A 27,304-nucleotide genomic window follows, 5' to 3' on the forward strand; every position below is an offset into this window, starting at 1 on the left:
GTAAGATAGTGTTATCGTGGGGGCTTGATGGTTTTTGCGAATCCGTAGGAAAGCTTCGTCATTTGTTCATTTGGACTTGATGTGATGCTCAAGCCAGGAAGTGTTGCGAAACGGTGAAGAATATGTTGCTTAAGCACTACATCGCACCTTTGCCTGAAACGGAACTACCTCCGGACTCCACCAATCGAGCGCAGTGAAGAAGTTTTGCCTGGCCTGCTTCGGCATGTATTTCTCCAACCGTTCTTGGAAGCGGCCATCAGGTAGGTCCATGTGAGCACTTCCCCAGTTTGTTTTCAAGAGCCTTGAAGCGAGAGTGTTGTTCATGACATCAATCTGTTGAAGGTGACACGCCTGCCATCTCCCCAAAGCGTTCTGGATCTTATCATCCGCCGCCTTCGCGAGCCGAAGAGATGCCGTGTTCCCAGTGTCATAGTGCGCAACGAGCTTCGAGTGGTTGCCCTCCGAGCGAACATTTCGTGGGTCGGCATCGTCATCTAGGTTGAAAAGTTAGCCAAGACACCGAGCGGTCAGGGAGTTATTTCAGCTCGTAAAATCGCCATGAGCAGACCACATGACGGACCACACCTGGCCCCCACGCGTCCAGATCATGGCATGCTCCCAATCATGGCGACGGGAACTTCACCTGCCCCAGTCCATCCCGCTGTAATAGCCGTACATATATACGCACCACCCATGATTGCATCGCTCACGTGCGTACGTGTTACAGTGCGACAGGCGGGACGCGTCGCGACATACGCTCTCGGAAGAGCTTGGCTCTAGGCCCGGATTGGTATTGTCATTGGAATCGATTGTGGAGGTTTGGTAGCAAGTGTCTTTGTCCCAGTCAAGGACTGGCTGCCGCTTCAACACTCCTTCTGTCCCCCTGATGAGTGGATTCAGTATCACTCCGGTCAAGCTGGCAGTGGTCACGCAGATGAAGGCGAAGAGCAGGGCTGTTTTGACGATCGAGATGCGAGGCATGGCATGGGTTGACTTGGTAAGGGAATTGTTTGACTGTGAAGTTGTGAATGCAATAAATTAAACGATTAGGCTGCTAGTATGTGCTCGAACTCCTATTCTTAATGATTGCTTGATGTTCCCAGCTGTTGTTGTAGATGCGCGGACGACCTTAAATTCATACCAATCGCGCTCTAAGCTGGCTTCTTATCTCCCACGCGCCTTTGGTAAGTGATTCTGGACTTCTCGGACGTTCGGCGACAGTGATGTTCAGCGCTTTCTCAGCTAGTCTGGTGTGTACTACTCGAGTAATATCCTCAGCTGTCGGTGCGATCATGGCGTCGTATGATCCTCTGTAATCGTGACTTGCAGTTATTTGGAGGTAATACAGATGTCAGACCAGTACAATGAGTACGACGTGTCGTGCCAGCGGCGATCTCCTTCGTGGTCATGCTTTTGCATGGCACCCAAACCGAAGTTTCTGGATATGGTCTTAAGCTAAACCGTAAAGGACTCAGCCCGACCATTGCTTATACCAAGACACTTTTCATCGCGTTTGCTTAGAGATGCGTGGAACTGTACTTTTATACTAGCGGCAATTTATGTCAGTATTGCTGTAACACGCCCAGGCTTTGTTTCAAGCTGAACGTCCTCACAAACAAAGTGGACTCTGCTTCGTTGTTTAGCTTACCTTGTAGTGTGAATGGAGCTAGATATGAAGATCATGCGCCCTCATCTCATACCGTCATCGAACGTCATGTCATACAGCCTCGTTGGGAGGCGCTCTGGTTTGCGGGAAAAAACTGAATGCGAAAAGAAGTCTGCGCTTTCGTAAAGGTATGAGATGGTGAGGAGAGCCGATAATGGCTTTGAAGGATGAAATGTGAATGAGTGCATTACAGTCTAGGTATTGATGCTAAATGGAGACGGGTATGAAGGCGCAAGCCTGAACAAGAAAAAAGAGTGATGGACAAGACGAAGGTGCTAACTAAGCCTTGAGCTCAGTGGTAGCAGCCTCATCACTGCTACGGTTCTCAACTTTGCGCGCATGCTCCATACCGGTGATACTCTCATCACCCATGTCCCAGTCTTGTGCAAGGTCCTCGAGAGTCCTGCGCTTGGTCTCCGGGATCAGCAGGGTAGTGAAGATACCACAGAACATGAAGGCTGAAAAGATTTGCATGACGTGGTTCAACCATGGGTTCTTGTTAGTCGCTGTAGCGCCCCGAGTTCGGAGAGGAGAGATAGCTCCCTGAGCGATGATGGAACCGATCTTTCCTGAGCCAGCAGAGATTCCGTGAGACGTGGAACGGTAGCGAGTTGGGAAGCACTCTCCGGGCACGATGAAGGTGGTCGTGTTGGGGCCCCAGTTGAAGAAGAGCTGGATCAGGACGTAGATGGCCAACATGGCGTGGTGGCTGAGGTGACTGTAGGCAAATCCCTAAGTGACAGTTAGTGCGTGTCTTGGATGGATTAGATTAGAATATATACGTACCCAGACGATGAAGAGGATGGTGAGAATGGTAAAACCAGCGAGTTGGAGTGTTTTGCGTCCAACAGTATCGATAGTCGCTACCGCAAGCCAGTATCCAGGAATAGCTCCAGCGCACACCAAGATAGCGTTACCGGCAGCAAGGTTGTGCAGATTGAGATATAGATTGTCACCGTTGGCGTAGCCAATAGCTTGCAGCACAGTCGAGGAGTTCAGACCAAGTCCGTAGAATGCAACATCGAGGAGGAGCCATGACATAGCGGTACCGAAAAGAATCTTGCCGTTGCGGAGCTTGCCGTAGAACCTGAAGAAGTCGCCAAAAGAAGCCTTAGGAACTTCTAGCTGAGCAGTGGCCTGGGTCTGGGCAACTTGGGCGATCGCATCAGGGTCGCCGTTGCCGTGCTTACCAGAGAGATACTGGTTGGTGTCTGCGTTAGCCTTCTCGACGTCACGGGCGACATCGAACGTGTAGCGAGGAGTCTCGGGGATGGTGAGACGGTAGTAGAGCGCGATGCATGCTGGGACAATGCCAATTCCGATAAGGGCACGCCACATCTTGTCAACGGCGATAGAACACTGACCATCACAGTCTGCGTAGCCCTTGGCGCTGGAAAGTGTGTCCTTGAAACCGGCAACGAGGCAAAGCATGACCAGAGCTCCACCGAGCTGACCAAAACCTTGCATGGCGAAGACGGCACCCATCATCGCACCACGCCACTTGGTCGTGGCGAACTCGGAAGTGATGATAGATGATAGCGGATAGTCACCACCGATACCTGATAGTGATTAGCAAGGTTCAAGTGTAAGAATTGAATGATCCCTACCAATGCCCATCAATACACGCCAGAAGATGATCAATCCGACAACTGAAGTGCCGGGACCGGGGCCAGTGAGAGACTGAGCGAGTGTGGCGACGATGATGAGGATCAACTCAAGACCGTACATCTTCTTACGTCCGACAATATCGGCCAGTGTACCGAATCCAACTTGTCCAAGAACAGTACCAGCTGATGTTGCAAGCTTGATAGCTGTGTCTTGTTGTGTGAGAAGGACACCCTTGTTGTCGTGCTTGTAGACGATACCCAACATGATCGTCAAGAGAGACACGCAGAAGATATCGTACGAATCCGTGAAGAAACCGGTACCTGCCACCAAGATGGCGCGCACATGGTACCAGCCAAAGGGCGCCTTGTCGATCTCAGCGAGCGCAAGTCGGCGTCGCTCATTAGGGTCTTCAATATGCTAATAACAGTCAGTAACGCTGATGTTTGAGGTCTCGATCGTGTTACCATACCGCGAAGTCATTGTTGAAGTTGTGGAACGCGGCGTTGCCGCCAGCTGTCTTGTGAGCCATCGTGAAGCTTTGCCGAGACTTGTCAAGAGATTAGACGAGGCTTGAGTCCGGAAAAGACGGCCGTGGGAGCTGGAGATCAGTGGTAGAGGGTGCAGGCCAAGCTATATATCTGCACTCAAGCTTACGCCGAGTCCTGAGCATCATGCTTGTGGGCCAAACCTACGGTACCCACGGACCAGTAAGATCATTCCATTCTGGCACGCCCGCAGATTTGCAATCTTTCCTTCGGCCGTTCCGCTGTAAGCAGCAGACTCACTCGTGAAAATGCGCCTTTGCAAGCCCAGGCCGCCACAAGGCTTGACGCGTCTTGAGGGTTATCCTTGCCGCGCATCTGGCGTGGTGAAGGGAACACGAGGAGAGGACGTTCAGTCCAATCATGTACCCCACGTGCTATGCCAAGGCGCTAAAGGTGGCACGGCCAGAACGCCTTCTCCCAACATCGCCCCGATTGATGTTTGAGGGATTGGAGCTTCTTCGCACTCAAGATTCTCTTGGAAAGCTTGGGTGCATCCCTATGATTGTGTGGCGTGCCATTAGACGCCTGATCAACATTCACGATGACATCCAACGCGTATGCCGGCGACCTATCTGATCTCTTTTGTCTTGTCTTCTCCCTAGGAATGCAACACGCTCGAACCGAACTTGGCTCCGTACCCCATGCCTGGACCGACTAGTACAGGGTCCGTCAGATGGGGTTGCATGCATCAAGCAACTGTCTCCGCTAGCCTGCCATGCGAGACCCGTCTTCTGGACTGTCGGTTGGTCCCGATACCAAACTACTTACCAGCACATTGGCGAATTAGCTTGCTCACTAACACCCAACCGGTTATCAGGGAGCAAAATTCTGACACTTTGAGGCGCAGGTCATCGGAGGACACCCCGTCTAGGGTTGCTACAATGACCGACCTGAGGTTTCATTGGAAACCCCCACCGACATCCATGTTTGACTGCCGCATGATTCTTACCCAATCCCACCGTCGCACGTGGGAGAGCACTGCAGCGATCGAATTTATTGGTGCTATAAGCGTTTCGGTCCCTGGACCCGAGCGGCAATCGTACCACCAACCCAACATCAGGTGAAGAGAGCCTACATCGCAAGTAATACACTGTTCCAGGGTTCAAATTGTTGAGGCTTTGGCAAGATAAACGGACTTTCGTCGCATTCGCATATGTGATTGTATCCACACAATTGACCGTGTTCAATTTGGACTCACCCAAGACAGCGGTTTTAGGAGTGGGTCACTGCAAGACATGCAGGGGAGTTGCAGTTGGGTGCCGCGGCCGGGCTGTACAATCCCGCAATGCAGCATTACGACTCTCTACTGGGTACCCTCGTCTCTAATGGCAGTGCATCGCGGCCTCGCCGAGGTTCAGAGGCTTTGCTTCATACCAATGCCATCGCCTCTTACAACATCTTGAACCGAAAATATAGTTCCTACCAGTCACTCCATTTGCCGGCATACAGTCCGCGGATTCACCCAATGGACTTCTCACAATTTGCACCATTCGGCGTCTCTAATTACGGCACGGATTTTCACACGATATGGCGCTACGCACCATCTACCAGACCAAACACAAGACAGAAGTAATTCGGTATAGAGTAGCGGAGTTTAAGAACCAAACACAGTAATCCTGGACGACGATCTTTCCGCGGATGTACCATCTAAACTGCCGTTCGCCACTGCGCAAATGAATGTAAACGCGGCTGTTATCGATCTGTCGTCTCTACCCGATTCTAGGGATGTGGTGTCGCCTGTTTCCTTCCGCTGGCTTTCCTTCCATCGGCGCTTGATGCCCTCATCGCGATTTCCTTTCTCTACCGCTTGGGCGGCTCGTACAGCCATAGGGGCTGTCTGCTCTTTGGGTGGAGATGTCATCTTCTATCGCTTGACAATCCATTCTGTCAAGTACTGAGGATCCTCACAGCGGAAGTCGTTCCAGAACCGTCCTCTAGCGCGTCCACACTCGTCTTCCAGTACTTCCCTCAGCAACTTCCGTTTCCGCGCCGGCTGCTTCACCCAAGGCCATGGTCACTTGAACGCGTGTGTGATTCTAGTCGCTTGGCTGCCTTGTGGTAGTTGCCTGTGGTTATCTTCTTCCGGTCTCTTCCTCCTCGGATGGAGAGTTGGGCGACGAAAGTCGTGCATCATACAGGATGTTTTCTTGGGTTCAAAAGCGTCGTCGTCCCTTCCTGGACGCTTCTTCTCTGGTTGAGGAAGGCGGTCAGGAGTACTTCCACCTGGCTCACGATCCCGTGGGAAATCTTGAGACGATCGTTCCTCGTTCGGAACATCACATTGCGACTTCATAATCGACTGCGGTGGCGGAATTTCATGAAAAGGGCTCAGCTCGAGTAGCTTTCCTTGAGTCGTTGCGCATTGCAAGGCCAAGCTCCTGGCGGCGAAGGCCTCCATCGTGGAAAGAAGATACCTTCGGGCCATCCCGTCCATGGAGTCTTCTTCACCCTCCTCAACCCTTGTCTACTTGGATTGAATCGCCGAGCATCCTGCGTTAGTTTGGACTAAAGATTGTTGTCATACTGCGTCCGTAAGATTGGGTTGGCTAATATCTCGTACATGCGATTGATCTCTTCCATGCGCTGCGGTTCTGCCATGTCTTCAGTAAAAATTGGAGGTGTATATCTCCTTTTTCACCTAGAACACCAGTTGGCGGTCCCAGGAAAAAGATCGAAAAGCGTTCAGGATGCGGAAGCCGTATCGTGAAATTGCGCAAATCTTCTTGGTCCTTACATTGTGCAGAATCGTCTCAATACTTGGTCTCCGTGGTCCAATGGAAAACCTCTCAACAAAGGATCTTGCATCCGTTCAGTCAATGCGGCATTCTGCTTTGTCGCATTATCGCTCGTATGACAAGCACCAAGTTTCGACAAGCATCGTCGCACAGTTATGGGGGAGTACTGGATCGCAAGGCTGTCAAGGCCCTGATAGAAAGGACTTGGTGTTTGGAGTATGGACGAATGCTTCATCAGCTTCACTTGCTACAAGCTTGTAGCCTGTAACATGGCGAAATAGCGGTGTCACGCACTCGTTGTTCGAGGCCTCTGGGGCAACCTCGGTCTCGCCATAGCGTTAGTCCACGATAAGGAAGCCAAGGCGGTTGAAATGCTCCGCTCATTCGACATGTGCTCACTTTCTGTCGAATAACGCAGGAGTCAACTGGTCTTGCTCGTATGTTGTCTTCGCCGATCTACATGCGATGTTTACTTGGGCATCAAGGCAAAAACCTCTGTGGCTGCGACAGGCAAGTCGAGCGCGCGCAGATATTGCAATGCTGAGATAGCCTTGAAAGCTTCCATGGCTCATCTCGCTTCTAGAAACCACTTTCGAAATACGCTTCGGTGACAAGAACCTTAAGATGCAGCAAAATAACCAGGCAGGGAACCGCGGTCCGTACTGGTGGAAATGCGTGCCAAGCCGATTCCCCCGTATTTTCCCCGCTGTCCGAAGAGGCGATCGAGCCTTCCAGCCACGGGAAAATCTGGGGACGCGTCTTTCCACCACTCAACACCACAACCCGCAGCCACCAGTCTAACGTTGCGCAATACCTTCTGCCGTTCCTGGGGCGGAATGCACGTCCGCCAAGATAGGCCAAGATGAAGTACAGCATCACGGTGATAGACGCAGCATACACTTGCGCGATTGGAGTTTTTCGAGCCTGTACGACAGTGCGCCATCAGCCATTTTGCCGGAAGAATTGCAATGATGGACGCCTCGAAGCCTGGAAGCCGACTGCATGCTGTGTTCTGGCTTTTCGGTTGCCGACGCTCAAAATGGCAGAATATAAAATGTAAGTGATGTCGCTGGTTGATCGGCATCAGATCACCCAAAGCCATCTGTATCCTCTATCTCAAGATGAAGCTCTCAATTCTATCTCTCTTTTCCCTCACCCTGTCTGCGACTGCAGCCCCTGCAGGTGCCGACTTTAGCCTCGTCGGCTTCGCGAAGGACAACCCACTTGGACCTACCACTGGTGGGGCTGGCAAAAATGGCAAGAGCGTCACTGTTCAGACGGTCGCCGAGTTCATCAAAGCTGTGAACGGCAGCGATCCGACAGTCGTTTACGCCAAGGGCAACTTCAATCTTACATCAAGAGTCCAAGTAGGATCGAATAAGTCTCTCATCGGGTTGGGCAAAGGAGCCCAAATCACTGGTTCGGGCTTAAACATCTACAACAAGACCAATGTCATCATTCGGAACTTCGGGTTCACAGCCATTGCCGACGACTGCATGACGATTCGTAACAGTACCCGCGTATGGATCGACCACAACGAGTTCACCACTGGCAACTTCCCTGCTCTAGGCCCTGACGCGTATGACGGCCAAGTAGATATCATCCGCGCCTCAGATTGGATCACAGTCTCATGGAACTACTTCCACGACCATTGGAAGAGCTCTCTGATTGGCAACAGCGATGCGCTCAGGGATGTCGACGAGGGTCACCTCCACATTACCTACCACCACAACTACTGGCGCAACGAGGGCACCCGTGGCCCTGCCGGTCGTTTCGGTCACCAGCACATCTACAATAACCTTTACGTCGACTTCCTGTACCAAGCCATTCATTCTCGCAGCGACAACCAGGTCCTCGTTGAAGGCAATGTCTTCAAGGGCAAGACACGCGAGGCTCTCAGCACATACGGATTGGTAATCCCGGAGGATAGCCCCAACACCAGCCCCGATGGCGACTTTGAGATTGACGGCTTCGCGAACCTTGGTGCAAAGAACGACTTCGGAAAGGCGACTGTCAATATTACTCAAGTCGGCAACTTCACCAAGGCTCCGTACAAGTACAAGCTTACTAAGCTCAAGGAAGTCGAGAAGATCGTGAAGAAGGGTGCTGGTCTTGGCAAGATCTGAGTGACATCTTGGCAGCCGGAGATATGTATAAAGTAGTCATGTGCTAATAGTAATGTTATTGTTTAGTTCTCAGCATCTTCTTCCTATCCCGCCTCTCCATTGCTAATCCCACTGACTAACCAGAACATCCCACTCCTCCGGAAACTTCCCCCTCTCCTCCTCCCGTATACCCTTCAACTCCAGCCGTGGCACCCCACCTCCTCCTCCATCCCCTCCTCTGCCCAGAAACTCAATGAAACAATCCCTCAAATCATCCGGCATAGGTAGCACAGAAAGCACCTTATCAGGCTCACACCCAATCATCACCGCCTCAACAGCCAAACGCCTAACCCCGACCATCCCACTCTCCCCCAGAACAGCAATCCAATGCTCTGGCACACTGTCATACTCCGCCGGCCCCAAGTCCCCCATATCAAACACTACCTCATCCGGTCCCGGATATCTAATCCACAGCTCTACACTTTTCACCTTCTTACAATTCCTCGCCCCGATTTGTCGTTCAAATGCGGGGACTTGGCCTGGATGCGGGAATTTGAAGGTGTTTGTACCGTAGAGGGTGGTGCTGGCTTCGACGTGGATTTGTCTGTTTGCGAGCAGGAGGGAGGGAGTTGGTGGTTTGAGGGGGTGGAGGACGGGGTCATGCCAGTAGCCGGGGGAGGGGAGGATAGAACCTATGTCGATAGGGGTGGGAATACGGAGGGCGTTGGTGTAGATTTTGTCGCGGAGTTCGCGGGGGAGGGTGAGGAATGTTGTTGGCGTTTTGGAGGGGGTGGGGGTGGGTGGCATCTTGTTCGGGGCGTGAGTGTTGTTATGATAGCTTATTGCTGGGAATGAGCGATTTTGTTGCAACAGAAGAGCGCGAAGGGCGATGCCTCTTTCTAGAGCGACGCTGTTTGTATTCGCTCTGACGTCGGGCACTCTTTTAGGCCAACCGCGGGACCGGCGTACATCATGCGCTAATCATCATCAGGTGCCATTGGCTGACGCATAACGCTCACAAAAAGCTTCGCTAAGACGTTCAATGTCGTTGACAACGCCACCACAAAGGCGCGACACCGAGACATTCTCGTACATCGACGAGAAAGTGGTAAGGATATCGGGGTCGGAGAGCCTTTTCGCGTACACTGAAAGTTCGGTTCTTTGTTCAAATCTAGTTGATCAAGAACGGTGTCAAGCCAACGACGCCAGGTCGCGCTTCAATGCGCCCCACTATCCAGGAGTGTGGTGCTAGCATATGGCCACGTGTATAAAGGCCTCTTTCTCCTCAGCGTTCTTTCTTCCTTCTATCCACATCTTACCGAACTTGATTCTAAAAAGGAAGGAAATGACACTCATGATCTTCTGGTTCCGACAGTCTCAAAAACAGTACGGATACGTCGCATGTGTCACAGCTTCAAAAGCTTACGAACGGTACCTGTATGTGTTCGTGGGGACGCAGCTACAAAGAACTCTACAAGGATGGCATGTTATCCCCGCCTTACGATCTTCAACTATCTATTATGAAGATTTTGTCACATATAACGACCTATCTCATCAGCACCCTCTCTTCTCGTACCTGCACCTTCCAATTCTACATTCTAAAACAAAGAGCGATACACCTCATGTGTTTTCTGGTTTGGAAAATTCCAAGAAGAGATTATTGATAAGTTATGCTTTCCAAAAACCTTCGAAGAACGCATCGAATATCTCTGGGGCGAGACTGTTCCATGTTATCAGCCTCGCCAACGCATGATCTTCGCCTTGAAACCTTCAGTCATCTACTACGAAAATGTTGTTTCTTGTCGACACTTGAACAGCATTGCCACTTATTTCCAGATGTATGAGGCATCGAAAGCATGCCATCAAGCTCTGGTCGCCTTTCCTGGCGTACATAGACTGATCACTCACGATTACTTTGCTCTCTCTTCATTACAAATCTTGCCATCATATTTTCCAAAGGCAATGGGAAAGCAATTCACGTCTGAGTGTCCTCCCTCTTTTGAAACACGTCGATCCATACTCCATGGAAGCTGCCTTTGGGGGATACCAACGAATTTCGAGGTATCTAACACAGCATACAAGATACACATCAGAGGGTCTGGCTGGCGAGAGGCAGCCGTCAATTTCCAAAAACGTACGAGGTTTTGATGGATGCTTCCGACAAAAAAGAGTGTCGATGGAAACCAGAAGGGCGACTTTCTTATGGCCGCGACCTACAGCCTCACCTTCGAAGTGTAAGAAGCCTTCCTTGCGGCGTTACTCCTAGTCTCTTATCTACCACCTTCAAAAAATCGCTTTTCTCGAAAATGGCGATGGTGATGGCGATGTGCTGCCTGGCATGTATCCCAAAATCTATACAGACTTCTGCGATGTTTTCTTAGGCGAAACAAAAGTCTACAAAAGTCTCTACTCGACTATTTCGCTCAAAAGACCTGGTACTCGATCTCATGGAGTCTGCTGTCCGCTTCGAAGCAGAAGTCAAATTGCTCCCGCTTCATATGCGTCCTGATTTGAGCATCTTGTGTCAAAACACTGAGTGCTTCGCTACATGGATTCTAAAAGACGCCAGCGAGCTTACGATGCTGGGTCGGCTCGCATGTAAATGATCTTTTCGTGGGGAAGAGATAACCGCGGTAATTCCTACTGAAGAAGATCTGATGTAGAGAAAAGTATAGAGGGGCTATTCATGTATGGACAGTGTAGTCTCAGGACGTACCAACCCAAACCCAAAACGATAAAGGTTTATGTGTCTTTGTGAAGCACCAGGGATTTAAAATGACATGAAGCACAATAATGTCATTGAAAGCCAGCCATGGGAATATCATGTTCTGCTCCGCCGAGCCTGGTCGCAACGGATATAAATATCATGCAGTCTTGGGTCTTACTCCTTCATTACACACGTTTTTTTCCAAACACCAAAAGGCATATTGGCACTACCTATGGTGTTGTTCGCCTCTTCCTCCAAAATGCAGTTACCATGCACCTATGTTTGAGCGAACACAAACAACTTACCGGACCAAAAGCCACTCTTTTTGGTGAGACCTTTTAGAAAGACAGTGAGACAACTCAATGTCTCGTTCCGGGCTTTCTTCGTTTACAAACCCTTTGAACAATTGTTCCAAAACATTAAGACCATCAGAAAATGGGCGGGCGGAAGACACCCAGTCTGGTGTATGGAAACCAAATCTGTCCGGCGGTATCCGATGTCTGTTCCGGCCCAGAGCTTTGGGTATAGAATACTCTTCTCGCCCTTCGAAGTCTGTCCTTCCTATATCACACTCGACAGGACGCATTTTCCAAAAACGCATGAGGTCGAAGGCATGTTCGACTCTCTGGAGTGATCAAAATGCAAAACGAATTCAACAATGGCGGTCGCGCTCCTCAAAATTCAAGAAATTCTGTGACGCGAGATCCGGGCTCGCAGCTGGAAAAGGGATGTCCACTAGATCATGGTCGCGGGCTCGCTTTCGCGGTTGAGATATAAAACTCCTTCTTTCCATTGCTCTTGTAGCTCAAATCCGGAGAAGAACCGGGCATGTTCAAAATTATTCGTCCGACAGCTCATGCTGTCTTCTGGGGAATATCTGAATGAAATGTAGACGGGTAGATCACATGACTGTGCTGCCTGGGGTTCGCCAAAATATATGTGGGAAAGAAGGGACGAGGTGAAAAAGATACACCTCCTCAACATGCATTGAGAGAATTGAGATTCTTGACCCCGTATGCTACTGCGTTCATCAATACGCTGATGATGATCAGCACCATCGCGATGCCGTCGACGCTCTCCTCATGCCCACACATTCCCATTGTCCAGACAGGGCGTGTCTCATATTCGTTGAATTGAACCGATCGTAATCGTAATCTACACAAAATATACAATATCCCCACCCCCAACCTACGCATGCGCCGCCACACCCCCCATGGGCCTCTGCCCCTGCGGATTATTCGGCGCACTGGGCTGAATCTCCTGCACCGCCTCATCATACTCCGCCGTACTCATTTCTGCAGCGTCGCCCAACCCCTCCTCCTGCTGCCCACTAAACATCTGCGCGCGCATGCTCTGCTCATCCTCAATCTGCTGGGCAGCCCACGCCTTCCAGTTCTCCCATGTGCGGTCTTCAAGCTCCATTCCGATTTCGAGGGGCCCCTTGCCGAAGTAGGCGCCGACGTGTAGGGCTTCTTCTTTTGCGATCCGTTGGCGGATTTCAGAGAGGTGGCGGTGTTGGTAGAACTCTCGGCGGGCGAGGTCGTAGGCGGAGGCTTTGGAGAGGGAGGCGTGCTTCATTAGCCACATTTGGCGTTGGACGACGCTGGGTGTGTGTTAGTTATATGGTGGGTGGATGGTAGAGGCAGGGGGAGGTACCTTTCGCCGTCTAATTGCTTCCCTGTCTGGACAATCTTACTCCAGTCGTATTTCTTGGAGTCATTTCCGCTGTCTTCTACGACTAGCCTCGGTCGTGCCAGTTCCCATGGGTGGTCGCCGAAGAATTCTGAACGCAGCTTGTCTTCTGGGTATGCGATGGGTAGTGGTTGGAATAGTTTGCTGGCTTTCCGCGCCTTTCGCATCTTGGGTATGCGCAGGACTGGGCGTGCGAGCGTCTCGCCTGGCGGTATGTTTCCGACTACGTCGTACCATTGCGGTAGGTTGGGTTCTCGTTTGGAGTCGAAGAGGGCTTTCGCGGTCTGGCGCACCCGCATCGGGCGGAAGTCGTAGCGGCCCATGGCGGGCGGTGTTTTAATCTATATGGGCAGATATATTATCGCATCGGCGTGGGCTCCGGGGGAAGACCGGGCGTGTAGGAACAGGTCGGGCGGCGCAATTGGTCGTGTCGTGGATATTGGGGTTCTTGCCCGCAAAGTCCGCAACTCCGCCAAGACTTCGCGACGCCGAAATCTTTGGATAGTATGACCGCAACACTCCGCACCCGCCACGATACCCGCACACCCAGGCAGCTCTTCAATGAGCTCCTCGTAATCAATTGCGCCCGAAACCCCCGAATGGACACCGTCTGAACTGGCTCCCTCTGACACAATGCTCGACCTCTCATGTCCCTCTTCCGCACCCTCGACCGGACCTCTGCAGTCTCCAATACCACCCTTGCACGCCCCTTCCTCACGTTCCTGTACCCGAATTCTGAGAAGAAAACAGCAAAGAGACGGTTCAGCAAGAAGGCGATAGACAATGCTCCGTTACCCGATAGGCCGTCTGCTCGCATGGACACTTTCTTCATCCAGGCATTGGTGCGGGCCGGATCATGCCCAAAGCATGCAAAGCATATACATACCCCGCGCGAGGTAGCATCGTCGACACCGAAACACCAAACATCACGAAGGAAGAGCACGTGGGCCAAGTCTGAGAAGAAGCTCGACATTCTCCCCGAGCGCAAAGGACCGCTCAAGAAAGTCAAAAACTTCGCTGAGAAGGAGCTGCAAGCCTTGGTAGACTACTATGGCATGGAAATTGATACTCGGCCTGAAGCTGATATTCCCGACGAGGGAAAGCTGGTATGGAATGTTGGTGATAGCCACGAACCCTGGCCCCTCCGCGACCCAGCAGATGCTCTGCATATCAAGAAGTTGGAGACGCTGCTGAACGATGACGAGTCGCTGCACGACGAGGTGTTTGATACGTACAAGAAGCTGCAGTCACCAGGAGTCGTGTACCTTACTACCGTTACTATTCGAGCGCTACTGCACCATCTCGCTATTGTCGAACGACCCACACCCATCGCAGCGCAACGGTTTCTTTCAGTCCTAGACGATATGAAGACGGCGCATATACATATAGTACGCTCAGAGTGGACATCGGCCATACATCTCACCGGACGCGCCATGGGAACCGTGTCCGATGACGACCTGCAAAACACGCTTCGCATTTGGCAGGATATGGAGCACCGAGCTGGTCTAAAGGGTGGATATGTCACATTCAACGTGCTCTTCAACATTGCTGTTAAGGCGGGCAAGTACACACTTGCTGAGACCTTTATGAAAGAGATGCAAGCCCGAAAGCTACCCATGCATCGACATTACCGCGTAGCACTCCTCTACTACTACGGCGTTCTCCAGAACGGGGATGCCGTCCGGAAAGCATATCTAGATCTCGTCTCAGCCGGCGACGTCGTAGACACCGTCGTCATGAACGCCGTCGTAGCATCACTAATGCGCGCCGGCGAGCCCTCGGCCGCCGAGCACGTTTTCGAGCGCATGAAGCGACTCCACGCACAGCGCAGCGCCACAGCCCGAGGCCACGTCTTCTTCAACCGCAACTGGCGGGACCGCCGCGTCCTAGGCATGAAATTCCGCGACGAAGCACGCAGACTCAAGAAAGAAGGTGGAGACGAAGAACTAAAGCAACTCCAAGATCTCGCGCCCATCGGTCCTGATTCAAGGACTTATGGGATACTGATACGACATCATGCAGCTGTAGCCGGTAATATCGACCGCGTCAACGAGCTCCTCCAGGAAATGAAATACAACTCCGTATCCCTCGACGGCACAATCTTCATCGTCATATTTCACGGCTTTAACTCTTTCGGCGGCGTCAGATACTCCTCCTGGACACTCTCCCGCCTGGAAAAGATCTGGACCCAATACCTCAGAGCGCTCAACAGCGATATGGAGCGTACCTGGCTGTCCAGTCTGGCTGTCATCGCGGCGCTCCGTGCATTCGGTAGATGCGCACCCCCCGAACGCATACTCAAGGCGTGGGAAGAGATTCGCGCGTTGTGGCATCCGGATGAACGGGAACTTGAGGCTGCGTTGACGGTGCTGAGGAAACTTGTGCCGAGTCAGTTGGACGGTGGGAATATGGATGAGGTGGCTAGGCCGGGGTTCTTTGATGGACGGAGGCCGTCTTGAGGGATGGCTGCTTGTATTAACAGTTGTGTTGTTAGTGTAACACGCGTTTTGTCTCACTATTCTCTTCTTGGTCTGTAAATATATTGGTTGCTATCCAGACTGCGAGGCACGTGTATGTACATTTGGAATATGTCGCCGTATACACCGGTGAAGTCGCGGTGGGATAGACGGAAATGGCTGTTTAGTGTATCATTATCATCATTGTCATCACGCTGTACCGTCTCGCACCCTGCTCTACCTACTTCCTACTCCAACACCACAATCAAACAAGATAAGATACCCAACCAAACCAAACCCAGCATCACCCTGCCCATCTTACCATGCTTCCCTCCCCATATTTACGCAATCTCAAATCAAAGGAAATGTAACAGGGATATATGATGGAGAGAATGCACAAGGATCTTCCTGTGTAGTCGGGCATGTCATCTCCGGTTCTTTGGAGGAAATATCGGATTAGCTAATTCAGACTATTGTGATCTACTTCGATGTACATGGGTCTTGGCACGGGTAGATTGGTTAATTTGAGTGCACTGCGTGGGATGGCATGAATTGGGGTAATTTCGGGGGAAGGGAACGATGGGTATGGGATGGGCATGGGAATTTGGGAATGCGGGTTTCGGAGGATGGGAGATTGGAGATGGGGGTTTTGGCGTTGGCGTTGGCGTTGATGGTGGTGGGTCTGTGATTGCGATTGCTGCTGTTTGGAGTGGTCGTTCTGCTCGCGTCGGTTTTGGGTAGTGTTTGGTGGTTGGTGAAAGGCTATCTAGGTCATGTCCAGGTGTTGCTTCGTCTCGTGGACGTTTATAGGAGTTGGGGTTTATAAAGTTGCGCTCGCATTAGTGTTGGTTGGTGCTTGAACTCTGAGGCTGTATCGATCGTCATGCTGCTTCGTCTCGAGGGCGTAGACAAGATTGCACGATGGAGGGAGTACGCCCTTGAATCAAACTAGGGTCTGGCTATGCTTTGGGCTGGTTGTTAAACTTGTCTTCTAATCTACCGGGTGAAGAATTGAGGGCTCGCATGTTTTGTTGGCTTGTATGTTTGTCGCTGTAGTAGAGATTAGAAACAGAAAAAGTAGAAAGTAGAACTTAATTACATTTATAGCAAGAGTTGGTTAAAGTAGAGGGGATCTAGTAGTACGCTTGATAATATCGAGTAGACTCTATGAGATCGACAGATTTGTAGAGCCAATCTAATACAACTCGAACTCGTTTAAGATTCCCTCTCCATCAAAGGTCTCCCATGTAGAGCAGCATGTTCGGTGCCGGCTTGGTCGGAGATCGCCAAATCTTGATCCTGTTAATCCTTTTCTTGCCAAAGATGGCCCGGTAGTAAACGCCCAAGTACGCAGGACCAGCGGCATGGGAGCTTCCAAGCAAGCCGAAGAAAGCCTCCGCTTGAGGCGTCAATGGCTCATTCAAGGGGTCGTCTCCCGGCACGAAATCAACGCCAGGCCACTGCGCCAAGTCATCCAAGTCACCGCTCGGCAGCCTGTTGACCTTCAACAAGGCCGATTCCACGAGGTCTTTCGTCTGGGGTGTGGCGACACCGGATCGGTATACGCGCTTGAGGTCTTTGCCGGCCGCGTACTGGTCCCACATTACTGCCATGATGTCGGTCCATTTTGTAGTCGGCCACATCCAGTCCGGCACGTCCAAGCCTTTCGAAGCTGCCGCGGGCCCAAAATTGTCACCGGCGATTATGTAACCATCATCTCCGTTAACGATGTTGCCCATCGAAGCTGTGGTGGGCTATAAAGCCAAGACATGCATGTCAGTAAAGTCAATGGTTGCTCTACAAGACTGTGACCACGTACCGTTCTGACCCTACCATCATCGCCCGTCCAGTACTCTACATGGTACCATATCCGAGGGACCTCGTTAGCAGTGTTCAACAGACTATCGGCCCTCCCTAATGGCAGGCGCCAGCCTGCCGGTAGGTCTTCGTCGTCATCTTCGTCCCATCCAATCGACACGAGTTCCTCCAGCGTCACGGTCCCGGGTTTCACGTCATCACTGTTCATCTTGCACCAGATACCTGTTCTCGTCATCAGCAGATGGGATGGAGAAAGCTCTCGTTTCGAACCGCTTACTACATGAATATTAGCAAAGAAACTAAGTACAATGCCTGCCTTTGCCTCCAGCAAATAGCTGCATGGCTTAGAATAGCCTGTACAGATTCAAAGCAAGTTGATTCAACAGCTCGCTTTCGCTCGTACATGACAATGAGAAGTACTTTGACTCACCCCTTTCCACTTCTAACCTTCTGATCCCATATTGCTGCGTCAGCTGCACGAGAAACAAGCGAGTCGTTGAGTCCACGTGGAACGTCGAAAAGGCTTCGTTTTTGCACGTCGGATGACTGTTGGTCATGCGAGCTGTGGGAGGAGTGGGAGCCAGTGATTACAGCAAGGCAGATACCCACAACAAGAGCGAAGAGACGGTATCGAGGAAGACGTCTTCTAGCCTCGGTTGGCCTGGCGCCATTGAAAATACCAACAGAAATCATGGCGAACAGCTGAAGAAACGAATTGAACAGCGAGTGAAGAAAAACGCAGGCATGGGCAGAAGCCTCGTTCTAGGAATATATACCACCTAGACATGCGCGGTTGTCGAGGCGAGCATATGAGCTACTTGGCCCGGTAACACATGATCCATTGTCCCAAAAGCGTATGCGTCAAGCGTTCACATGGGTACAGAACGCTTTCTGGGCCATGTCAGCTCCTCGGTCTTCGTTGCGTGGCAAGGAATCCATTTTTTCTGTCCGTCCTGGTCGGGGGCTCCGGCGCAATTTCCAAGTTTTCTAGAATCTGGTTAAGCTCTACTGTTGCTATTCCTTCGCTAGCTTTCGCGAATAGTCCACGATGCAGGTGTGGCACATCTAGACGCCAGACGGGGATGGCAGAATGAGCGATGTAACCTCATACAAATCCAAGTCTAGGTAAAGGATCGCACTATTCTGTAGGCCAGCATTCCTGTTTGTTCGGGGTCACCATGCCGATGATAGGTTGAATCCTTCTGTGGAGTTTCGACGATGCAGGTACGTTATAAGCTCGCAAGGGAGAGGGCCTAAAATAGCGCCTTGGCTAACAAAATCAACCCTGCAAAGGCAGCAAATCGCGGCAGAACTGCCAAAGCATAATATTATAGTTATCCTATTGGCTACCCCTACGTCGGGCCGTCCCTCCCTCTCTCTCTCTCGGTTATACATCTCTTTCTATTGCCTATCTTAATCTCTTGCCGATCACACGGGAGCTTGATGCTGGCGGGGAAAACGGCTTGAATATGCATTGCACACAGGTCGTAACGGAATGAATAGAGTGCGCCTTTGAATCAGACTGCTGTCCGGTATTGGTTCGGGCTGGTTATCAAGATTGTGCTTTGGTATACGGTATGATTGCGATGGCTTTGATGACACAACCCCTAACACATGTCTTCCTCCGTCAAGATGCTCCACCATCGAAAAGAGTAAGAAATAGAGTTAGCAAGAAATGGCGCTTTCGTCGGGTGCCGCATGCCCAGATCAACCATGCGCTTGTCATCCCATATGGCAAACCCATATTTACGCCAGATCTGAAAGGGGTGGGGAAGCCTGAGAAAAGCTCCATCAAGCCATCCATCCTTTGACGACATGGCGCACCAAAAGCGATACGCCCATGTATTACTGTTGAAATTTTCTGCACCCTGACATAATTTGTCCTTACCGAGCTCGAAGAAGAGCGGCTCGGCACAGAAACACCTCGAGACTGCCCCTCCAACCCAACGTATTGTTGGCAAAGTATAAGTGTTGTGGTGAACAGCTTTCACCGAAGTAATGGTTCCAGAGGTGACTGCGCCGAGAAAATCGCATGCGGTCAAAATCTGCTCCCTCTCATAGTCAAACACGTCGTAAAAGCCATCCGCGCTGATCTGTGACAATGCATCAACTTCGTGTCTCGGCCAATTGGTGTCCAGGCGGCCCTTGTGACCGGCGCCCTGCAGTTCCATGAAATACTGCAGTTGCCAGAATGATCTGATCATTCGCTGCTCCTCCACCCACGAAGGCGGGCCGGTATCCTGTGGAATATAGTCCTTTCGACTCTCAGCGTTTTCGAATTCCTCCCGGCGTGTATAGCCGGGCCCATTTTTGATGAGTGTAGAGGGCCTTAGCTCCATAGATTTCCGTATCAAATGTTCGAGGCAGGCATGGGACCAAGCATGCACATTCGCGGCGCTGGTGAGCAAGGACCGTACTACCGTGGCGGCCCGGTCCAGTCCAGACGAACGCATTTTGTCGGTGGCCATAGTCGAGTCAGTTTCAGCAACAGTTTGAGCCTCGGATAAGGATGCTGGGAAGTCTGAAAACTGAGCTTTGAGCACCGCGCCCATGAGGCGACGGGTCTGCAAAGGAACGGTAACCTCGAGAACCACCTCCACAATTTCAAGCGGATATCTGTCGAGCACTCTGCCCATAGCGGGCGACGCATGGGCCAAGCTCCGTAGTGAAAAAGGGTCCGGAGAAAGTTTCATTATCTTGATCCTGAGCTCCTCGGGTAGTTGACCAAATGGGTCTTGTTGAGTGTTCGCTTTCATCGTCGCTTGTAGAACTCTCGGTTTTTTTTCCGAGGTGGGTGTCTGGAGGGAAGAAGGAGCCGCGGACTCAACATAAATTATGCAACCTCCCTGCTTGCGCGACAAACAATCCAGTGGGCCGATGTTATCCAATGAGAGGAAGCGTGAGGTCGAATGACATGCTACTCTTGCGCTCTAGCCGACTTCGGCCCACTGGGTTGTTTGTCGCGCAGGAAGGTTAATGAACGTAACCGAGCACACGTCATAACGCTCGCAGGATGATTGACCTTGATCCTTCGTTTCCCTAGTCCTTCACGTTCGAAGCAGATCTAAGCCTTTTCCGTTTCTTGGCAGTTTCTTGGCAATTGCTTGCGCCTACAGCCAATTCTAATTCCTCCCAGACCACAACCTTGCAAGTCGCGGCGATCGCCCTGACAGGATCAAACTACGTACAATATGGTGACATTGTTCCCACCTAACATTCATTTATGTCTTGGCGGCACGGGTATCACGGGAGGCGTAACAAGCGAAGGATCAGCCCCGCAAAACCCACATGTTCCTTCTCTATCCACTGTGGTACCATCAGGTATCTTGGCCGGTGGCAAAGAAGAAGCCCAAGCTTAAGCTGTTTGGAATTGAATGCAGCGCCAATGAGAAACGCAGGGCCTTGAACCAGCTGTTTGTTTGGGTTGTTCGAGTGGAACCACAATATGGCACGAAAATTTTGATCTCATCCTGGACCGCGCCGTACAGGGTTGAAGTGGGTTAGTAGGCTCTCAAGTGAATGCACGCTACGGGGAGGAAGAGTAGGAAAAGACCCAAATTTGAGACTGGAGGATGGGCAAGAGCCGTCAGACCCGTGGAGTGAATACTAGAGACCTGGCATAAGCGGAACAGCAGTAGTACTACATGCTCAGGTGTACATAAAACCAACATCTTCATATGTAGATGACGATCCTGCCACGAAGCTTCTCCTCTTTTCCTCAAGGCAACTGTTCCAGCGTCGAAAATGGCACGCGTCAAGACATCAGCGCGTCTTCTTGGACTCGCTTTCTTTGCCCTGCAGGGCGCTCTGGCGGCTAAAGCCCCGGACATCACCCACCAGTCCCCAGAGCACGCACCGCCCATTCCCTATCTCAACCTCATGGCCTTGTTCACAATGCCCCAGAATGTCAGCCACGATTCATCCGAAGAGTCAGATCTCCTGCCCAACCTCTTTGACAAGAGACAACGCGAAGAGGATGGGAACGGAGGCCTCTTGTGCAAGAAGGGTCCCTGTCCCGACGGAAGGTGAGTTAACATGCTTTAACCTTGGAAAGAAAGGAGCGCTTAAGAAAAGATTCTTTCTGACTGTACTAGTTGCTGCGGCCCTGCGGGGGTCTGTGGTTACGGTGAGGATTTCTGTGGCGTCGGCTGCAGCAGCAACTGTGATGCCGTGGCCATGTGCGGCGAATTCTCCGACGGAGGAAACACAAAGTGCGGCATGAACCTGTGCTGTAGTTGGGGTGAGTGATGGCAATGTTCATTGATCCTGTAGTCTCTTACTGAACATTGTTCTAGGTGGATGGTGTGGAACATCCGAAGTTCATTGCATCGGGCCAAACAAGTTCACACCGTGCCAGGAAGGGTTCGGCTCGTGCGAGATCATCCGGCCAAAGACATGCGGCGAGGGCTCTGGAACGACAAAGGGCCGGACCGTTGGGTATTACCTGGCGTCCAACAGCAGAGACCGTCTCTGCAACCGCATCTTTCCCAAGGATATCAAGGCCGCGGATTACACCCATCTCTTCTTCTCCTTTGCATCCATCGACCACAAGACGTTTAAGATCCGGCCCTGGGATGACGCCGACATTCCGCTGATGAGGGAGTTCACGGCTCTCGAGACGAATACCTGGATCGCCGTCGGCGGCTACACATTTAGCAACGTGGGCGACACGCACACGACTTGGAGTGACGTGTGTTCCACCCCTCAGAACAGGGCCGCCTTCATCCAGTCGTCGGCTGAGTTCATGGCCAAGTACGGCTTCACAGGAATCGACCTAGACTGGGAGTACCCTGTGGAGCCTAAGCGGGGAGGCTCCAAGGGAGACACTGAAAACTTCGTCAAGCTCGTCAAGGAGATGAGAGCGGCCTACGGAACCAAGTACGGTATCAGTTTGACTCTTGCGCCCGACTATTGGTATCTTCGGTACTTTGACGCAGAGGCCATGCAGCCCTATGTCGACTTTTTCGGCTTCATGGCGTACGATTTGCATGGGTCCTGGGACTCTGACGTGCAAACTTTGGGATCTCTGGTGCGTGGCCAGGCAGATGTGCGAGAGATTTATAATGGTGAGCCATGATGAAGCCCTGTCATTTGAGTCGTTTGCTAATGCCTTGCAGTGAGTATTCAGTCACGACCGACTTTGTGGTCTCTGGCCAAGACATATGGCTGCGGGATTATACTAACTGGTTGTGAGCCAGAACACCTTGCCCCTCTGGTATGCAAACCTGGATCCGGCCAAGATCAACTTTGGCCTTGCGTGGTACGGAAGAGGATACACGCTGTCCGGTAAGCAGCTGCCCTTCCCAACGATTGCCAGTGCATGTCAACTGACGATTCATTGTAGACGCCAGCTGCAACACGCTCGGATGCCCGTTTGCGGGCCCCAGCAAGGCGGCCGAGTGCACCCACCAGAACGGCGTCATGTCGCTTCTGGAGATCAAGAAGCTCATCAAGGAGAAGAACCTGATGCCGCGCCTCAACAGCGAGTCGATGATGAAAGAGCTCATCTGGGACGACCAGTGGATCGGCTACGACGACGAGGAGACGCACGAGATGAAGCGCAAGTTCGCCAACAACCTCTGCTTCGGCGGCACCATGGCGTGGTCCGTCGACTTCAACTCGGGCACTGGCGACGGCGACAGCGCGCCCGTCTCCACCGACGGACGATGTGGTCCCGCTGGCGGCGGCTTCAGGTGCGAGGGCAGCACGTTTGGCGACTGCTGTTCGTCGTTTGGATATTGCGGAAGCAGCGAGACGCACTGCGGCTCTGGCTGCGTGAGCGGGAAGTGTTTGGAGGGACAGGAGACGACGGACGGAACCTGCGGCGCGTCGGCGCACGGGGCCTTCTGTGGTCTGTGGCCCCAGGGGAGCTGCTGCTCGTCCTCTGGATACTGCGGTGACAGCGAGGGTCACTGCGGTGCGGGCTGCCAGAGCGGCGCCTGTCTCGATGAGCCGGCCAGTGGCAAGGGCTCGGGGCCCATCTACATTGCGCCTGAGGTCTACAAGAGCCCGGACCCGGTCGCGCAGTGCTTCCCGCCGTGCACGCTAATCATGCCGCCGTGGTCCCTCGCCAAGCCGACGACCATCTCCCGCCCCGCCACCACCGTCTCGTATCTCGACACATGGGACACGACCGTCGTGACGACCAGCACCGTCATCACGCTGCAACCCGTCACCACGACCCTGATCGAAGTATGGAACGTGATATGGATCGACGGCGACAACGAGAACGCCGAGACTCGCACTACCGTCGGCCTCACGTCGAGCGTCGACTTCCCGCCAGTCACGCTCACCAGGACCAGGACAGGACAGCCTCCCGTCACCTGGACATACTCGCCCGGGCCTTGGCCTACCATTGACTCGACCGACGACAACCCTTTCCCTCCGCCTCCCCCCCCTCCTGCGGGCCACCCACCATCTATTACTGCCGTGAGGGGCCCGCCAAAGCCGACCTGCAAGCCTGGGCAAAAGTGCGGAAGCCTTTGCAAGCACAATTGCAGCGGTGGAGATGACGATGACAACAGTGGCGGCGGCGGCGGTGGTGGTGGAGGCCGCGGGCGTCCTTGCATTGGCATCTGCGGCTGCATTGGCCCCATCTGCAACACTCCCAATCGCAACTGCGTTGGCCCGGTCTGTCCACCCGGCAGTGGTGGTGGAGGAGGTGGCAGCGGCGGCGGTGGTGATCCCAACAACCCGGAGGAAGAAGACGACGAGGATGACGAGTGCACCACGAGAACCGTGACCGACCGCTGGGTTTCTTGTGACGCTCAGCGGACAAAGGAGTGCACGACTTACTCTACCTCGCTTGTCAGCGAATGCTCAGCAACAGGCAAAGCAACGACTACCATAGGCGGAAGCTGCCCAATGTAAGTTTCGCGCTTGGTTCCCACTCAACTTTGCACAGCATGCTCACAAAGTTACAGACCTACCTATGACTACGACCTGCAGGATACACATGAACAGATCCCAGTCGGCTTCAGCCACACACAGGGAACAACCGTCTACAATGGAAGGACCCGGACGACTTATGGGTGGACCTTCAACCCACCAGGCGGCACTAAACCAACCCGCGGGGGCAACGGCAATGGAGGTCAGGGCACGCGTACCTCTGCCCAATCCAGCAGAGGCATCACTCCACGACCCACCATTACCTCGACACCATTTCATCTCCCAGGGGCGCCCACCCTCGCGACAGTCGAACCGCCTTATAGCGGCAGCGAGTGCAGCTCGTATCTGCACACGACTAGGTGCAATGCCGCTGGCGGCCTGCAGGCTTGCCTGACACAGGATCTGTGCGTCCCGACCAGGCCCTGCTACTATACATACGCTGCATCGGGCACCCCTTCGTGTTCGGGCGAGTACTCCATCTGTCTGAGCACCACTATCTTCACCAGATGCGGCTTGATAGGTGCCGTCGCTGCGCGGGCCGACGCGACTCCGGCTCCCTCCCTTAACTCTAATGTCATTGGCGATGCAACCGTCACAGCAGCACCATCGGTTCCGACATCTGATCCCAGTCTTAAGCTCGAAGAAGACCATGATCGTCATCATGCTCATCAGTCGGCCGAACCAGCCTCTCCTGGCCATGGCCACGACGAGTCGGCTGATAACGAACTGGTGGGTTCTGTCTCGAACGCCCCTCACAACCAGAGCAGCGCCGCGACGAACGAGTCGAGCCTCATTTCCGCTCGACAAAACGCCGTCGGCTGTGGCGGCAGCAGCAATGGTGGATGCGACTACCTCCGCTTCTGCGCGTCGGGCATGTGCGCCAAGGCAGAGAAGGTTCCTTGCCTTCAAGCGCGAATTAAGGCTCATATGGGCATCACTTCCGGTATCGACCTTGAAGCCACAGTCACGGAAGACGGTGTCCTGAAGTGCAAAGCCACGCGGCATTGCCCACTACTATGGGACGACGACTGCGGCGGCGTCGACACGTTCGACTGCGGCGACGGCAGCACCATGGGTTTCAAGTACAACTACGTCTCGTACTACAGTAAGAAGTACGACCGCAAGTATCCCATGTACCTCGAACTCTCCGTGGATGCGAGGCTGGTTTTTTGCACTCAAGACCTTCTCTTTAGGAAGATCCCGTATGTGTGTTGGGAGGATGAGTATGAGTGGAAAGATGGGCCTTGTAAGGGTCTTGGTCTCTGAACCAAGAATTGAGTGCACGCCACTATTGTTTAGCTATGTTATAAATATAATATCATCTCTGTCTGGCATACCCGAAAATGTCACACCTGGTGCACTAGCCGCATTCGGCATGATGGTCTATGCACACGCGTTTGAACTCCCATGAACACGACTGTGCCGCTCAACTGCATACCTGAGCAATACTTCGAAACATCAGTCTTGACGATGCTCAAGCCCAACCACTAGCACTGCCAGGTCGCCGGCATCAGTCGGTCTTCGCGCTGGGGCATCTTCGCAATCATGTCTCTCTCCACGATTGTTCGTCTCTCCATCTCGAGGCCTGCACTTGCAATTATTAGCTTCCCTGTTATGAGCACCGGCACTCGATTGAACGCTCATTGCAGTTTCCATGAGCGACTTGGCGCTGCAGAGCTGCATTCAAATGCCTTACGCAGATTTCGGAACGACCGCGATGTAAAAGTAGTGCTTAGACAGCCTAGCCAACATCGAAGTCTGTATGTTTTCGTACAGGCCCCAACTTCCGTGGTTCAGTCGTGCAACTTCTTTTCTTATTGGTATTATTACTTGCGCCTTCGGTAATTCAGCCTATGGGCCCAATTTTGCACACTTGAACTGATCATGTAGAGTTCTGCACTTTTTATATGTCATCCAGAACAACGTTCTCACCTCTGAACTAAGATACCCTTACCCGAACCCAACACCAACGGAACAGGAATGTTTGGAGTGTAATTTAACCGCTCTGCAGATACCTAGATCTTTCAGTATCTTGGCTTTTTCAATGGCGCGCCTTATACCATCTCACGTGTAGACATCATCCGAATCTCCGATGCATGTTTTGCCATGCGACAGGTCAAGTCGAGCATGCGTACATACCCATCGGCTATCCTAACGCGGGTCAATCCAAGGTCTAGCGCACTTCTGGATAACGTCGAGAGTATGCTGAAATCATACCAAGACGACCCTGCGGTGAAAGGCGAACTCGCCGATGTTGCGCCTGAAGAGCTTCCCAGTCTCACTAAACGAACCCTGGAGATCGTGGTCGATCTTTCCGAGTTCTACATGGTAAGTAGAGAGTTTCTAGCTGTGGAACTACCAGTCCCTGATGCTACAAAAACAACCACAGCTCTGCATCGACTCCTCAAATCGTGCGTTCGTTGGATCAGATAGATGGACGACAATAGAGCTCGTAGAGGCAATATTCCAGGACAAGAGCGAGGACGTCTCATAGATGGAAACATCTGGGATGCTAGGAGGTGGCAGAAGCGCTCTATAACTGAGGGCCAGCAGGTACTCCGTCTCCTTGATAGATATTATTCGACGCCAGGAGTTGAACACCTTCGGTCTCAAATCACTAGAATCGTGGGTTCGCACAAAAGAAGCTTTAGAAAGTATTAGCAACTCCTGGGTTCTTGAGCGAGCGCACATAAACGTGGTGTATCTGGAAGATTTCTCAGCCCGCGGTAGTATTCCAGTGAGGCTTCCGTCAACGTCGTCGGGCCGCTGGGGATTGGAACAGCCTATCTGAACATATGCAGCATTGGTGAAGGGTCAAGTGGGTTGGTATCCTAGTGGCCCGGGGTGTCCTGGGTCTGTGCTGGTATTGCATCGACAGCAATGATGGACACGATTAAGAGCCGATGCTCGCCGGCCACATCTCATTTCTCAGGGACCAGACAAACCCGATACTTCAATGTAGCTACTTTTGATATTACCGAGCAGCGCTATCAGTTGGGCGAGCACCAAGTCCTATCTTCCCGATTTTCCGAAACACCTGAAGAAAAGCGATGTACTACCACGTGACGAGGAAATGTGGGAAAT

General features: G+C 52.3%; 9 protein-coding genes across 9 annotated transcripts; 3 read left to right on the plus strand and 6 right to left on the minus strand.

Annotated features, from left to right (window-relative positions):
• Positions 1-129: 129 nt before the first annotated feature.
• BKA58DRAFT_399449 (necrosis inducing protein-domain-containing protein) lies at positions 130-1,294 on the minus strand (the record flags this gene model as incomplete). Its single annotated transcript, XM_046171543.1, has 3 exons — positions 130-494; positions 711-1,014; positions 1,142-1,294. 3 exons carry the CDS (start codon positions 1,292-1,294, stop codon positions 130-132), a joined length of 822 nt encoding a protein of 273 aa, XP_046027201.1.
• A 420-nt stretch (positions 1,295-1,714) lies between these two features.
• On the minus strand, positions 1,715-3,895 carry BKA58DRAFT_117727 (inorganic phosphate transporter 1-6 /Pi cotransporter). The gene is made up of 4 exons (XM_046164075.1): positions 3,744-3,895; positions 3,274-3,691; positions 2,453-3,225; positions 1,715-2,398 (listed from the first exon to the last, which is right to left on the minus strand). The coding sequence occupies exons 1-4, from the start codon at positions 3,801-3,803 to the stop codon at positions 1,946-1,948; spliced, it is 1,704 nt and encodes a 567-aa protein (XP_046027202.1). The 5' UTR covers positions 3,804-3,895; the 3' UTR covers positions 1,715-1,945.
• Positions 3,896-7,553: 3,658 nt separating this feature from the next.
• Positions 7,554-8,731, plus strand: BKA58DRAFT_117739 (pectin lyase fold/virulence factor). The gene has a single exon (XM_046164076.1). The coding sequence runs from the start codon at positions 7,676-7,678 to the stop codon at positions 8,678-8,680; it is 1,005 nt and encodes a 334-aa protein (XP_046027203.1). The 5' UTR covers positions 7,554-7,675; the 3' UTR covers positions 8,681-8,731.
• On the minus strand, positions 8,732-9,576 carry BKA58DRAFT_117740 (uncharacterized protein). The gene has a single exon (XM_046164077.1). It carries the CDS (start codon positions 9,464-9,466, stop codon positions 8,783-8,785), a length of 684 nt encoding a protein of 227 aa, XP_046027204.1. The 5' UTR covers positions 9,467-9,576; the 3' UTR covers positions 8,732-8,782.
• A 2,978-nt stretch (positions 9,577-12,554) lies between these two features.
• On the minus strand, positions 12,555-13,381 carry BKA58DRAFT_437216 (mitochondrial ribosomal protein S25-domain-containing protein; the record flags this gene model as incomplete). The annotated part of the gene is made up of 2 exons (XM_046173471.1): positions 12,555-12,969; positions 13,023-13,381. 2 exons carry the CDS (start codon positions 13,379-13,381, stop codon positions 12,555-12,557), a joined length of 774 nt encoding a protein of 257 aa, XP_046027205.1.
• Positions 13,382-13,546: 165 nt separating this feature from the next.
• On the plus strand, positions 13,547-15,903 carry BKA58DRAFT_379450 (uncharacterized protein). Its single transcript, XM_046169812.1, has one exon. It carries the CDS (start codon positions 13,706-13,708, stop codon positions 15,515-15,517), a length of 1,812 nt encoding a protein of 603 aa, XP_046027206.1. The 5' UTR covers positions 13,547-13,705; the 3' UTR covers positions 15,518-15,903.
• Positions 15,904-16,619: 716 nt separating this feature from the next.
• BKA58DRAFT_117761 (uncharacterized protein) lies at positions 16,620-18,027 on the minus strand. Its single transcript, XM_046164078.1, has 3 exons — positions 17,763-18,027; positions 17,334-17,608; positions 16,620-17,268 (listed from the first exon to the last, which is right to left on the minus strand). Exons 1-3 carry the CDS (start codon positions 17,887-17,889, stop codon positions 16,747-16,749), a joined length of 924 nt encoding a protein of 307 aa, XP_046027207.1. The 5' UTR covers positions 17,890-18,027; the 3' UTR covers positions 16,620-16,746.
• An 843-nt stretch (positions 18,028-18,870) lies between these two features.
• BKA58DRAFT_418809 (uncharacterized protein) lies at positions 18,871-20,115 on the minus strand. Its single transcript, XM_046172684.1, has one exon. It carries the CDS (start codon positions 20,086-20,088, stop codon positions 18,940-18,942), a length of 1,149 nt encoding a protein of 382 aa, XP_046027208.1. The 5' UTR covers positions 20,089-20,115; the 3' UTR covers positions 18,871-18,939.
• Positions 20,116-20,764: 649 nt separating this feature from the next.
• Positions 20,765-25,579, plus strand: BKA58DRAFT_467058 (uncharacterized protein). The gene is made up of 6 exons (XM_046175048.1): positions 20,765-21,357; positions 21,427-21,572; positions 21,628-22,361; positions 22,531-22,618; positions 22,677-24,198; positions 24,256-25,579. The coding sequence occupies exons 1-6, from the start codon at positions 21,077-21,079 to the stop codon at positions 25,484-25,486; spliced, it is 4,002 nt and encodes a 1,333-aa protein (XP_046027209.1). The 5' UTR covers positions 20,765-21,076; the 3' UTR covers positions 25,487-25,579.
• Positions 25,580-27,304: the final 1,725 nt, after the last annotated feature.

The sequence above is a fragment of the Alternaria rosae genome, assembly GCF_020736505.1.
Source record: "Alternaria rosae strain MPI-PUGE-AT-0040 chromosome Unknown BKA58scaffold_3, whole genome shotgun sequence".
NCBI lineage: Eukaryota > Fungi > Ascomycota > Dothideomycetes > Pleosporales > Pleosporaceae > Alternaria > Alternaria rosae.